The sequence below is a fragment of the Amblyomma maculatum genome, chromosome 9 (genome assembly GCF_055883805.1).
Source record: "Amblyomma maculatum isolate TAMU_Amacu chromosome 9, ASM5588380v1, whole genome shotgun sequence".
Classification (NCBI taxonomy): domain Eukaryota; kingdom Metazoa; phylum Arthropoda; class Arachnida; order Ixodida; family Ixodidae; genus Amblyomma; species Amblyomma maculatum.
Genome location: NC_139352.1, coordinates 65,341,266 through 65,354,431, shown reverse-complemented (window position 1 = coordinate 65,354,431; position 13,166 = coordinate 65,341,266). Strand labels below are relative to the sequence as shown.

At 45.7% G+C, this 13,166-nt stretch overlaps 1 protein-coding gene across 1 annotated transcript in view; it reads right to left on the bottom strand.

Annotated features, from left to right (window-relative positions):
• Nucleotides 1–13,166, bottom strand: part of LOC146179256 (calcium-activated chloride channel regulator 3A-1-like) — a 45,601-nt gene that overhangs the window by 26,996 nt on the left and 5,439 nt on the right. The window contains exons 2-3 of the mRNA XM_084578931.1: nucleotides 3,331–3,500; nucleotides 1,342–1,639 (exon numbers count right to left, since the gene is read on the bottom strand). Coding sequence (XP_084435057.1) covers nucleotides 1,342–1,639; nucleotides 3,331–3,486 — 454 coding nt within the window. The 5' untranslated portion in view covers nucleotides 3,487–3,500. The remainder of the gene's footprint in view (nucleotides 1–1,341; nucleotides 1,640–3,330; nucleotides 3,501–13,166) is intronic.

Below are 13,166 nucleotides of genomic sequence, written 5' to 3'. Positions count from 1 at the left end.
TGCTAGCCTTATGTCACATGGCGTCTTATACTTTTCATGCCTAACAGGTTGCGAAAGATGTTCCATGTTTTAGAGAGAATCGTATTTCTCTCCACTTCATCGCCCTTATTATGTGAGTTTTGCTCACATAGTTTGCAAGTGTAGCTGAGGGTTCGACAGAATCGTGTCTGTCGAGGGGCAGACATAGTGGCCGAATAAAACGTACACTCGTCAAATACCGAAAAAAAAAATGCTTTAAACATAACGTTTCGGAACACCTACGGGTCTCTTGATCACAATGAAAGAATGTGTGAAATGGGCTGCCTTTCATATATGAGGCGACCCATTTTAGTTTCTTTTTTTTTAATATTACACCTTACATTACAGGCCCGGGAAGAGCTTCTATATAAAATTACAATTAAACTGAAGTGAATTTTACTATAATCCTGGAGAGCAATTTTAGCACAACCTCTTAGTGCACTGGTCGTGCCAATCGAGTTGGAGCAATGAATAATTAACGTGCCAAGAAAAAGATCTGGAAGTAATTTAAATCTTCTCGCTCTTAAATGGGATTAAAAACAAACAAACGTATAGACTACACTGTTTCAAGATATAACTATTTTAGTTAAAAGCTGTCGTCAAAGTATTCTGCAAACCCGTTAATTGCGCTGGGTCGTCTCAGCAACAGGCTTGCTCTGCAACACTCTTCTTGAAAGCAAGGTAGAAACCAAGTTGTCGACTCCTATCAATATGTACAAGACATTGCTTATTTTGTTTTGTTTTTCATTGTAAACTTCACCAAGGAAGATTTGCTTCGTTAGTATCGGAAGCTAGTGTATGTGATGGCTTGGCTAACTTCTCCCCTTTCAGTTTTTTTTTTTTTCGGTCTCCAGCTTCTGCTGATTGACGCTTTCATAGCCTATATAAGCTTTCACTGTTTTCACGAATCACCAGCGATGAAAATGTGTGCGTGGGTACTAACAATCTGGCAGCGGACGACTCAAGGTGATCGTTTATTAGCTGGCAGCTTAAAAATGGTGCCGTTCGTTTGTCCAATAATCAAAATGCGGTCCGTATTCCGAGTCTGCGTCGTTATCGAAAGTGCCTCTATGTCCCTGACATGGAATCATGTTATTGATGGAAATGCCAGAACCTGAAGTCGCCACCAGTTCCAGTTTTGTGGCGGCAACGTCCGACTTCGACATTTCCACCAATGAGATTTATTCAATTTAAGTGAGATACCGATAACGACGCAAACTCAGAATACGGACCCTGCCTCCGTTTCGTAAGAAAGGCACAATGCAACCTCACCGGCTTTAAAAAAAAAATGCTTTTGGCTTCTTTGGCTAAACACAAGCGTACCTGGATTAATGTACTTCGCCATGGTCGATGCCTTCAGTTCCGCGATGAATGCAGGAGGAATCTGTATAAAATCTCCCGGCAGGCCGCAGGGCCGCGTCTGTTTCGTGAACGGCCGGTCTTCGTGAGCTGACGCTGGAAGCTCAAAGCGGACGTCGCTCTTTTTGTAGGAATTCCCAGACACGAGTCTCGCACTGCTTCTCTTGGGCCACGTGTGCGGGAAGTGGATGGTCACGTGTTTGAAGAACACGCGTCCGTTCGTTGCCCGGTGCAGGAATTCGGACGAAGACTGAAGCAGGACCTATAGGTGGCGATACACCATTTCTGCCATTCACTCAGGCATGCCTATATTATATATTACCCGCAGAAGTTGCTCCTACACGTAAGCATTCCTACGGACACATTGAGAATTTCGTCGTGTTAGCTTAATACAGCTGACGGAGCGCGAAAAGGTAGGCAAAAGGTAGAGACGAAGAACTGTCATTTTATTTCGGTCATAATCAGCATGCTAATAGCGGGCCGCAGTAATGTCGGCACTACCAAAAATGAAAAAAAAAATAATTTTAACTACTTCTTACTGCGGAAAATATCCGTTTGACGTCTAAGATGTTTCGCATAACTGCATGGCTGGTCAAACAAGACCAGGAACGTCATTCGACAAAAACTATGAACACAACGACGCAGTTTCCCAACTATTCTTACTCCAGCAAGCATATTGGGAAACTGCGTAGGCAGTTTTTTTTTTTTTTAATGTATCCATTAAAACTGACTGAAGCCTTTGGAGTTGTAATGAGCCCTGCATAATAATCGTTTGCAGATTTAGCTGCCAGCAAGTAAGATGTCACATTCCGAAGCGTGCTGTTCTGCACATAAATATAAAGACACTGTTGTTTTTAGTCCTAAGTAGTAAAGATTCTACTTCATTCTAATATAAACTATCCATATATGTGTTCTTACTTTAAATATTATATTCGCCTTTACGAGCGTTCTGCCTTGCTGAGCTCTTTCGATTGATTTTATTCAACTTTTTGTTTTGTTTCCATATCGTGCTGCAGTAACGTATGTATTCCATAACACTTTTGAATATCATGGTCGAATTTTTAATGAACTTCTGAAATTTGCTGTTTGCTCCTGCTATGTTGCGTACGGGTTTCCTTGGCCTTTGTAAAGCTGTTTGTGTACAGCTTTTAGCCCAGGCGGCAATTTACTTGTTAGAAAATATGATTTGATTTGATTTGATATACCTCCACCATCTCTATCTTCTACCCATGTTTCTTAGATGTCTATATCTGGATAAGCATATGCGAGTCTCTCATTCACAACCCTGTGAGCACCTTTGCCTGCCGCGACTTCAACCATGTAAGCCTTACAGCCCTGGGCGTCGCATCGTGCAGTGTCCTTAACAGCCTCATTTGCGATCTATTTATCCTTTTCCAGCTTTTAAAATACAATCGCCAGGATAGCAATTCCTAAGAAGTTGGAGATGGTCGAGCTGAAAACACTTTAAGCCTCCCCTGCCAATCAAAAACATGTTCCTAGAAGTAGGCACGTAGCCACATAGGAAGGCATCTCCCAATTATTTTAAGAAACTTTTTGCGTTTCTGCTAAAATCTATCAAAATAAAGCAACGTGACGCAAGAATGTTTAATTCCGACGGTTATTTAGAACGCAAGCTGCAATGAACGCGCTCTAAAGAGAATCAACAATGAAGACCAGTTTACCGCACGCCGTTACTTCTGCGTCCTATATTCATCACGATGGCGAAGCTTCTAATGGTTACATGCACGAAGGTTGTCGGAAAAAAAGCACAGCTGATGTAGTGCTGTACACCTTATGTTTCTTTCACGTCATTCTGCACTGAGTTCGAAACATTTGCAATAACAGACAGAAAAGGACAGGTAATACTACCCAGAAACATTGGTACGAACACTGGGCGTGATACGCCGTGCCGATGCAGCGAAATGAAAAGTGAATGTTAGTTTCATTTCATACCTTAATGTTATCGACGATAGTCTCATTGTAGGCGACGTCTTTATGGATAGCGATCAACAGGTCTTTGTAGCCGCCGTCTGCCGGGTCGATCTCCAGCGAAGCCACATTTATCAGCAGGAAGCAGAACACAGCTGCTACTGGCAACCGGCCATCCATTATCTCTTTGTACGCTGAGAAAGGGTACACATAAAGCATGAATACCTTGGCGATGTGCGTACCAGCGAGAATAGTGTATGTGGCGGCAGTCGAAAGTTTTGTTGAGCATGTCTTTTAAGCATTTCGTTGCATGATCATAGTGAGATTGTAGTGAAGAAACAAACATGAGCTCTAACTTTCGACAAAGTTTATTAGTGCGAGAGCGCTTATTCGAATGGTCGGGGCCTATCAAAATCGTATAACGCGTATGCCGTCGCTCTGATTAGATAAGCTTTTCGTGAGGTCAGAAACACGCGATCTCGCGCGTGTAATTCAAACTCAGTCCGCTGTACCGGCTCCAACAAGGAGTTTCTCCTACGAGTCTTTAAAGCTCGCCAGACAACAGGGACCGATGGACCTTCTCAGTCATCACACACCAAGATCCAATATTGGGAGTCTGTTGGCAATATCCGGCCCTACACACGCACATTGCCAACAATGTGTGTGTGTAGTGTGCATTCCGTTGGCAAAGTTCGGCCCTACGCACACATACCGCATTACACGCAAAATGCAATATTGGACATATGGTTCGTGCCGCCTGATATATATGACCGACCACTGCTTGACTCTTAACTCTTGTAGTAATTTTACGCAAAGAAACTATCGGCATAGATTCACACTGGCGCGAGTCAGGGTACTCGGTTTCAGTAGTCGAGCGTCTTAGCCACTTAGCCACCATGGCCTTTGTTTTTTCACTAATTAAACCAGTTTAAAATATTGTTAAACTTCCTCTATTTCATGCTGTGGCCCTCATATGACACCATAAATAGGGATGCATTTAGGGCCACCGCTATCAAGAGCGCCGCTGTACCACAGCCAGTCGGCAAGGGCTGTGGATACACCATCGCTATTTCACGCGCCGGCCACCAGATGGCACAACATGTAATGCTGGAACTGCAGCGCGCAAGGTTAATAACTACAGAAAATTTAGGCAGCCACGCTTTAACCCGACTTTCGAATCTTAGCCAATATTCTCAGCGTCTTTAAGTGTTCCTCATATGACACCGTCAATACATGTAACATACACCTTCTACAGACGAGCCCTAAGTCCGCGTGCTCCATTGCTGTTCGCTTTTCGAACCTTACGCAATGTGACGAGTTTCTTTGGAGCCGAAAATAGGACGGATGTTTTCGCACGTTGCCCAGTTCATTTAGATACTGAGTTCTTTTACACTTTGCAATTGAATCAATTGAGCTGGTTTTGGCGGACACATATGCAAGCTCAAGGCATACAAACTTGGCACACTCCCTACTGTTAGAATTTGTAGCGCGACCATCTTAAATGAAATTTTCACAAGAGCCGAAGCAGAAAGAATCAGTGGGCTTGTGGTAGACCATTCACCTTGCATATCATAGGCGTCAATGATGCGATACCTAAGACCATGCACCGGGCGCACATTGCTTTTCGAATGAATACTGAGATATGAGAACTTCTTTAATTTAAATCTTAACCTTATAGAGCTAAAATGTTTCTTTCTACAGAGAATCCGACCTTGTCGGTGCTGTGGGCGGAAAAATATGGGCATTGCTCTAGCAGGAGGGAGTTTGCACTCGGGTGGCTTATCACAGACTGATGACGTCACGAGACCGGATGGCATGAAAGGAGTTGCCAAATCGAACTCCGCTTTTGAGATAGGTCGGTGCGATGGGAATTGACTCCATGAGACCCTTGGATCATGTGTCAAGCATGCTATTTTTAGGCCATGCAGCCACTTCGTTACCGCTTGGTTCAAGCCGGACGTTTTTGTTTACGTCGCTTGGCCTTCCATATATAGAGGCAGCCTAAGACTGTATGGTAACGATTATTTGTGAAATAGTTGAGATGTATACAAAGAATCAGAAAGAAAGTGAGCAAAAATGCACATACGCGAACAAGGATCCTAAAAAGGAGACACAGACGGTAGCGAAGAAAGCTAACACGCTATATATAACCTTAAAAGCTGAGCTGAAGGGTTTCTCTGCATTTTTCTCGTTCGCGTTCTCGAAAAGATGCGTAATTATCGTCACCATCGTTATAATTTTAGGTCATGTGATTCAAGTGAGCCTGATAGCTATCACTTTTTACATTACATCAGGAGCGCATGAGAAATATGGTTGGGCTCATGTGGGCTTTAAAACATAATGAGACTGGCCTCAAAGGGAAGGCGGCAACTATTTTTGCCAGGTCTCATTAAAAGAGGGCATCAAGTAAGGCTTTTTAGCTAGGTGTATGGTGGGCGTATGTTGCTCGCTTCATAAACTTTGTACTCTCCTACAGCCCTCGCATGAGAAAGCTAAAATTTTATTCATTAACTCCTTATTAATTTTCGATTTGGAGCGCCTGACCACAACCCCCCCCCCCCCCCCCCCCCCCCCCGAGTTGAGTTTAAGATTGGGTGCAGCTATGTCGCCAGTGGCCGTTGGGAAAGTGGCAAAAACAATTCCAGCAAAACGCGAATGAAGGAGTTGAATAAATAGAAATGTTCTAATCACCCTGATGTAAAAATATTTCAGGACTGAAAAGTTCGCTTAATGCAATGGCGTAGGCTGTTTCGCGGAAGCCATTCTGTCTCCATTTTGTCACCCGGTATTATAAGGGCCATTTTCGCGCTGCCTACCGCAGCTCATGTAACGCTACATCTCTGGTTAAGAAACGTGAACTTCCCTAAAAAAAAATATTCCCGGTTCGTCAAGAAACAACGAGGGTATTCGAGCTCCGCCCTTAAATGCTTGACGGCACAGACTCAACTTACGGATCCAGGTTGGCGTACATGAATTTTGTTATGTGCTAAATCCCTAAAAAATCCACATGTCCATGGAATTACATAAAACGTTTGGATGTGCGAACTGATTTCGATGAACAATTCCTAAAACGCACTGCGTCCCCAGAACGGGATTTAGCTACCCTGGTGTAGCATTTTGGCATAGCCTCCTATGAATATTCCAATATATGAAAGAACCCAACAAACGTCATACCTGCAGAGCTTTTGAAGGTAATCAATAATGCAAAGTGTCCGATATAAGGAAGTTTATATGGAAGACATCAAGCATGCTCTTAAGAATGGTGGAAGTCTTAAAGCGGTGAAGAATAAATTAGGCATAGGCGAAATTCAGATTTAAGCGCTAAGGTACAAGGCGGTAATTCTGGTGCATAATATGGACAAGACAATCAAAATACTCGAGGAATTATATACTGACCTATACAGCAGCAGAAGTAGGCAAGACAATAATTAGATTGACAGTAGCGAAGAGCAGCACTCAGACGTTCCGCCAGGAACGAAGGAGGAGTTAGAAAGCTTTAGAAGTTACGAAAAGGCAAAAAGCAGCTTCGGAGGATCAGCTCACTGCAGATGTGTTGACGGCGGAGAATACGCAATGCCTGATGACATAGACGGTACCAGAAGTTTGGAAGAGCGGTAACATTATCTTAATACAAAGAAATGGGACGCTGAGCACTCGAAAAATTAGACCAATGAGCTTAATATCCGCTAAGTAAAGGGTATTCACTAATTTAATCTCTAATATAATCAGGGCAACCTCAGACTTCAATCAATCGAAAGATCGAGCAGGTTCTCAGAGAGGGAACTCTACCATCAGTCATATCCATACTATCAACCGGGTGTAAAAAATGCTTGGAATATAAGCTGCATCTATACATAGCGTTCATTGGTTGCGAAAAAATAGTCGTGCTCAAAATCGCAACAGCCAAGCAGGCATTCCGAAACCATGGCGTAGAGTATGTGAAAGTACTGGAAAATATCTATAGGGGCTGCGCAGCAAACGCAGTTCCGCATAAAGAAAGTAATAAAATTCCAATAAAGAAAGGTGTTAGGCAAGGAGACATGATATTCCCAGTACTGTTCACAGCTTGCTCAGAGAAAGTATTGAGAGACTTCGAACGGGATCAAATTGAGATAAGGGTTGATGGAGAATACCTCAGTAATCTGCGATTCGCCGATGATACTGCCTTGCTATAGCTACATTAGGGGACAAAGTGGAATTAATTATTGACAATCTAGACAGTGTTATGACCGTGCATCATCCGCACTTGCGCGCTCTATTGTTCGCCTGTGGGCATGGATATGTGCTCTTGGTGCAAGGGCGCTAAGTGAGCCTGTTTCCATGAATCCTTGAACAGAGTGTGTGCTTGCCAATCGCGAATGTGGTCATCGAGAGCCCTTTCGGCGAGTTAACAACCGAGGCTGCCATTTCAGGAAAGCTTCCTAAGTGCTATCCGTATTTGTTTTCCTACAAATCGGGCATGCTACTGCGAAAGAGGTTCATCCTTTTCGGAGACAGTTGTGTAAGCCTTAACACGTTCAAAGGCGCGAGAACTAGCTACACTGCTCATTCCAGAAAAATCCACAGCGGAGGAAACGGCAGTTAAAACAGTGGTCGATGCGGAAGATAGCGGGTCAGAAAACTTTGAGAGCGAGGCATCTCAGATAAGTCAACTTGAAAGTGACCTTGATGAGACGCAGAATGAGGACGTTCTTGAGAGTAACCTCTTGCCGCCAGTGTCTAGTAATCTCACGAGACTTTTAAGTGGAACCCCACAGGACTTAGCTATGGAGCAAGCCAATAATCTCAAGATACAGGAGATAAGGGAGCGCCACCGCGCCACTAAGACAGCAAAGAATATTTCTTTCGAGATGAGAATGGGAGTGCTGTATCGCTTATTCAAGGATAAGCGCGGAGTAGAGCGGGACCAATTAGTCGTTCCCCAAAAGTACCGCGAAGACTTACTGCGACTTTCCCATGGCAGCTCGTGGTCATGTCACCTTGGAATAAGGAAAACAAAGCAGAGGCTGTTGCAAGAATACTATTGGCCTGGATGTTTTAAGGATACGGAAAATTTTGTACGGTCATGCGACACGTGCCAGCGGGTTGGAAAGGCGCAAGATAAGTGGAAAGCTCCGATGGTGTTAGTACCAATCATTACCGAGCCATTTCACCGGTTAGTAATAGATGTAGTTGGGCCACTTCCTGTGACAGAGTCAGGGTACCGTTATATCCTCACTATGGTATGCCCAGCCACAAAGTTTCCAGAGGCTGTACCGCTGCGCGAGGTGACCTCCGAGAGTGTAGTGGATTCGCTGCTGTCAGTGTTTGCACGAGTTGTATTCCCTTCCGAGGTCCAAAGTTATCAGGGTAGCGTTTTCACAAGTGTCCTCACCACCTCATTTCTCGAGCGATGCGGCATTAAGGTAGTTCACAGCTCGATCCACCATCCGCAGAGCAACAGCGTAGAAAGATGGCATTCTGTTCTCAAACGCGTCCTGAGGGGACTGCTATGAAAACAAGCGCGAATGGGATACCTGCCTGGCAAGGGCGACCGTGGACTACTTGGGTCACAATGTAGGTCAAGGTTTCAGGAAACCCAGCGAGATTAAGATTTCTGCGGCAGCAGACTACCCGCGGCCGAGCACGAAGACGGAAATCCGGGCATTCCTGGGGCTGACGGGATACTACAATCACTACATCCCTAACTATTCAGCTTTGGCTAGCCCTCTTACCGACGCTCTCCGCAAGACAGAACCGACAAATGTAGTCTGGGACGACAAAAAGAAGCCTCCTTCGTAAACCTGAATGCTGTGCTGATTAGCCGTCCGGTATTGCGAGCTCCAGACTATGACCGAGAATTCACGGTCCAGTGTGATGCAAGTGATCGAGGGCTAGGTGCTGTTCTCTGCCAGAGAGATGACGACGGTAATGAGCACCCCGTGCTCTACCTGAGCAGAAAACTGAGTTCTAGAGAGACGGCTTATTGCGCGTCAGAGAAAGAGTGCGCTTGCATTGTATGGGCCATTCAAAAATTGCAGTGCTATCTTGGAGGGGCCAAATTCACCATAGAGATGGACCATTGTCCCCAGGCTGGCTGCAAACTGCGACATCGAAGAACAGTCGCCTTCTGAGGTGGAGCTTGATTTTACAGCAGTACAATTTTGTAATAAGATACAAAAAGGGGAAGTTAAATGGGAATGCGGACGCGCTTAGCCGCTGTTTCTAAGCGGTCTGAGGTGTTCCTCGCCATGTATCCAAATTGATAATCAGGTTGTTTTTTTTTTTCGTGCGCTTGTATATGTGTGACTATGTAAAGCAGCACGTTTGGTTTTCTAGGCATACGTGGGTACAACGATGGCAGTTTTCTTTCCACCTGCTCTCTTCAGGCGGGAGCCAAGTGCTCGCTTAGACATGTGGTTGAATTTCAGAGACAGCTCAAGCAATTTGGCCTACGACAATCAAGACAACCCGACAAGCAACAGCGAGCTTCAAGCGTTCATGTGCAGGCCATTAAGTCATCTCTTCAGGCAGCAGCTGCGACTGCTGCCCTCCCCGACTCTTCCGGCTGGGGAGGAGGCTGTTATGACCGTGCATCGTCCGCACTTGCGCGCTCTATTGTTCGCCTGTGGGCATAGATATGTGCTGTGGATATGTGCTGTTGGTGCAAGAGCGCTAAGTGAGCCTGTTTCCATGAATCCTTTTGTGTGAGCCTGTTTGCTTTGTCGAGACCCTGCAAATTCCAAATTGGCCCTGCCAAGGGAACCTCTAGAAAATACAAAGAAATGTCGCCCTGTGGGAAATAGCCGGAAGTGCTTTCGTTCAATTGTTCACCCTTCCCATCGAGAAGCGCTATGGTCAAGTGAGGAATGCCTATTGTCCAAAGGAGACGACGTCCGCTGACGTATAAGACATGAAAGAAGCAAGGTGATTACGGCCATTAGAGGATTTCCCGGGAATGCAGGAAAGATTTGCAATTGCCGGAAAGGGACAATACTGGGAGCAGTATGCGGCGCGCACGTGCACTTGGGTTTCTGAGAAGGAAATCCACTTGCCGGAACCAGCATATCGGATCTTTGTTGAAGAATAGAAATGTACCTCCTCGCCGTTCCCAAGCTCTACCCGCCAAAAAGTGACCACGCCCAACGAAACAATGCCGGACCAGTCAGTGCATCAGACCATCAGTGCAGTGATGTGTTCGATTGGATGCCGATATCTGAGGCTCGTGCCCTGGAAGTGGTTCATCAGCATCTTCAGAGAGGGGCTCGACATAAGGGGTTTTAAGGACATTGCAGAGCACGAAATGAGACTCTGAGCCCTGGGTAAACGGCTCATCCAGACGCTTCTCGTTATGAACTCTTAACGCTTGCAATTTGCTGATATACCCCTCTTTTTCATGTAAATAAGTCTTTCTCAATGTGCCATTAAACCTGCTTGTATGTATTTTACCAACTTCGAAGATTCAATCCTTCATCAACCCGGATTCTCTGCACGCTACCAAGTGAAGGCCGGGTCGACTTAGCCGCAGCGTCACGACAACTGGTGACCAGCGTTGGGATCTGAATTCACAAGCCACAACATCTGGTGATTGGAGGTGGATCAGAATCTACAAGCCACAACATCTGGTGATCGGAGGTGGATCAGAATCTACAAGCCACAACATCTGGTGATCGGAGGTGGAATCGCAAGCAACAAGCAAGAGTAACAATCGGCCAACAAGAAAGCAGCTCGGAACATCGATCGCATGTGTGGGTGAGTGCTTGGCTTTTCTTCTGATGTGACCAGGTTCTAGAACAGGGTTAGATTTTAGAACTGGTAAAGAGTGTGGAAACGGCTTTAGGTTCGGTAGTTTGCACAGTTGGTTTGGAAGTAGCCGACACTCGGAGCGATCATGAACCTACAAAAGTTGCAGAAACCGGAATTGTTTCTATTGTGTGAGGAATTGGGAATTGATACAAGTGGTTTCGCACGAAAACCCTTGATTTTAAAGGCAATCAATGATTTGGGAGCCAATGATGAGGAGCTCAGTGAAGCATGGAACCTCATCGGACAAAAAAAGGAGGAGCAGCTCAGACAGCAGAAAGAGCGGGAAAAAGAGGAAAAGAGGCGTGAGCGTGAAATTGAGGGAGAAGCAAAAAGGCTGGAGCAAGAAATTGAGCTCCGGAAATTAGAACTAGAGTTGAGCAAGCGGTAGGGCAATTGTCCCCAGCTAGCGGTACCTCTTCTCAACAAGGAGGCAGATTTCAAGATGTCAAAGTATATGCAGCCATATGTGATATCAGGGGATATCGGTCTGTATCTGGCTAACTTTGAGCGAACCTGCGAAAAGCTGTCCTTCCAGCGAGACACTTGCTCTCAGAGATTATTGACGGTTCTGCCCAGCGAGGCAGTGGAGGTTGTCGCGCGGCTAAGCAAGGAGGACGCGGACAACTACGAGAAGGTCAAAGCTTGCCTTCTGGGAAAGTATAGGCTTAGAGCCGGGGCGTTCAGACAACGTTTTCGGAACGCTACTAAGTCCAGGGACGAGAGTTACCCTGAATTCCTGTACAATTTAAGAGTCAATTTGGGCGAGTGGCTAAAGAGCACAGTATCCTACAGTGGTAGGGACGCTGTAGTCGAGCGAATTCTTTTGGAGCAGTTTTATAACTGCCTCCCAGAAAATGAGAGAAATTGGTTACAGGACCGAGGCGACATTAAGTCGGCAACTGAAGCTGCCGAACTCATTGAGGAGTACGCTTCGCGCCGACAATTCAGCAACCCAGCAGTGGATAGGCCCCGCAATCCCAAGTTGAGTGTGAATAACCGTCAGAAAAGGCACCTCGCGAGATTTGCAAACGAAGAAAGGAAGGCTTCTTCAGGCAAACGCCCTAGAAAGGACGGCAGTGAGAAAAGTGGGGCAGTGACCAACGCGCAGAACACAAAGAACAAGCTTGGGGCTAGGAAGCCGCTCACATGCTTTAGGGTCACATTGCCGTCAACTGCCGGAAAGAAAAGATTGCTTTCTCGTATGTCAGTGACTGCGATGAAAATATGCAGCTTTTGGAACCCTACCTGCATGACCTAGTAGTTAACGGGAAGCCTTGCAAGGTACTGCGCGATTAGGCCGCAACGACGGATGTTGTCCATCCGTGGTATGTGTCGCCTTCCGACTATACAGGACTGTGTGCATGGATCCGCCAGGTAGTGGAGGAACAGAGTGTGTGCTTGCCAATCGCGAATGTGGTCATCTAGAGCCCTTTCGGCGAGTTAACAACCGAGGCTGCCATTTCAGGAAAGCTTCCTAAGTGCTATCCGTATTTGTTTTAAACAAATCGGGCATGCTACTGCGAAAGAGGGGCATCCTTTTCGGAGACAGTTGTGCAAGCCTTAACACGTTCAAAGGCGCGAGAACTAGCTACACTGCTCATTCCAGAAAAATCCACAGCGGAGGAAACGGCAGTTAAAACAGTGGTCGATGCGGAAGATAGCGGGGCAGAAAACTTTGAGAGCGAGGCATCTCAGATAAGTCAACTTGAAAGTGACCTTGATGAGACGCAGAATGAGGACGTTCTTGAGAGTAACCTCTTGCCGCGAGTGTCTAGTAATCTCACGAGACTTTTAAGTGGAACCCCACAGGACTTAGCTATGGAGCAAGCCAATGATCTCAAGATACAGGAGATAAGGGAGCGCCACCGCGCCACTAAGACAGCAAAGAATATTTATTTCGAGATGAGAAAGGGAGGGCTGTATCGCTTATTCAAGGATAAGCGCGGAGTAGAGCGGGACCAATTAGTCGTTCCCCAAAAGTACCGCGAAGACTTACTGTGACTTTCCCATGGCAGTTCGTGGTCATGTCACCTTGGAATAAGGAAAACAAAGCAGAGGCTGTTGCAAGAATACTA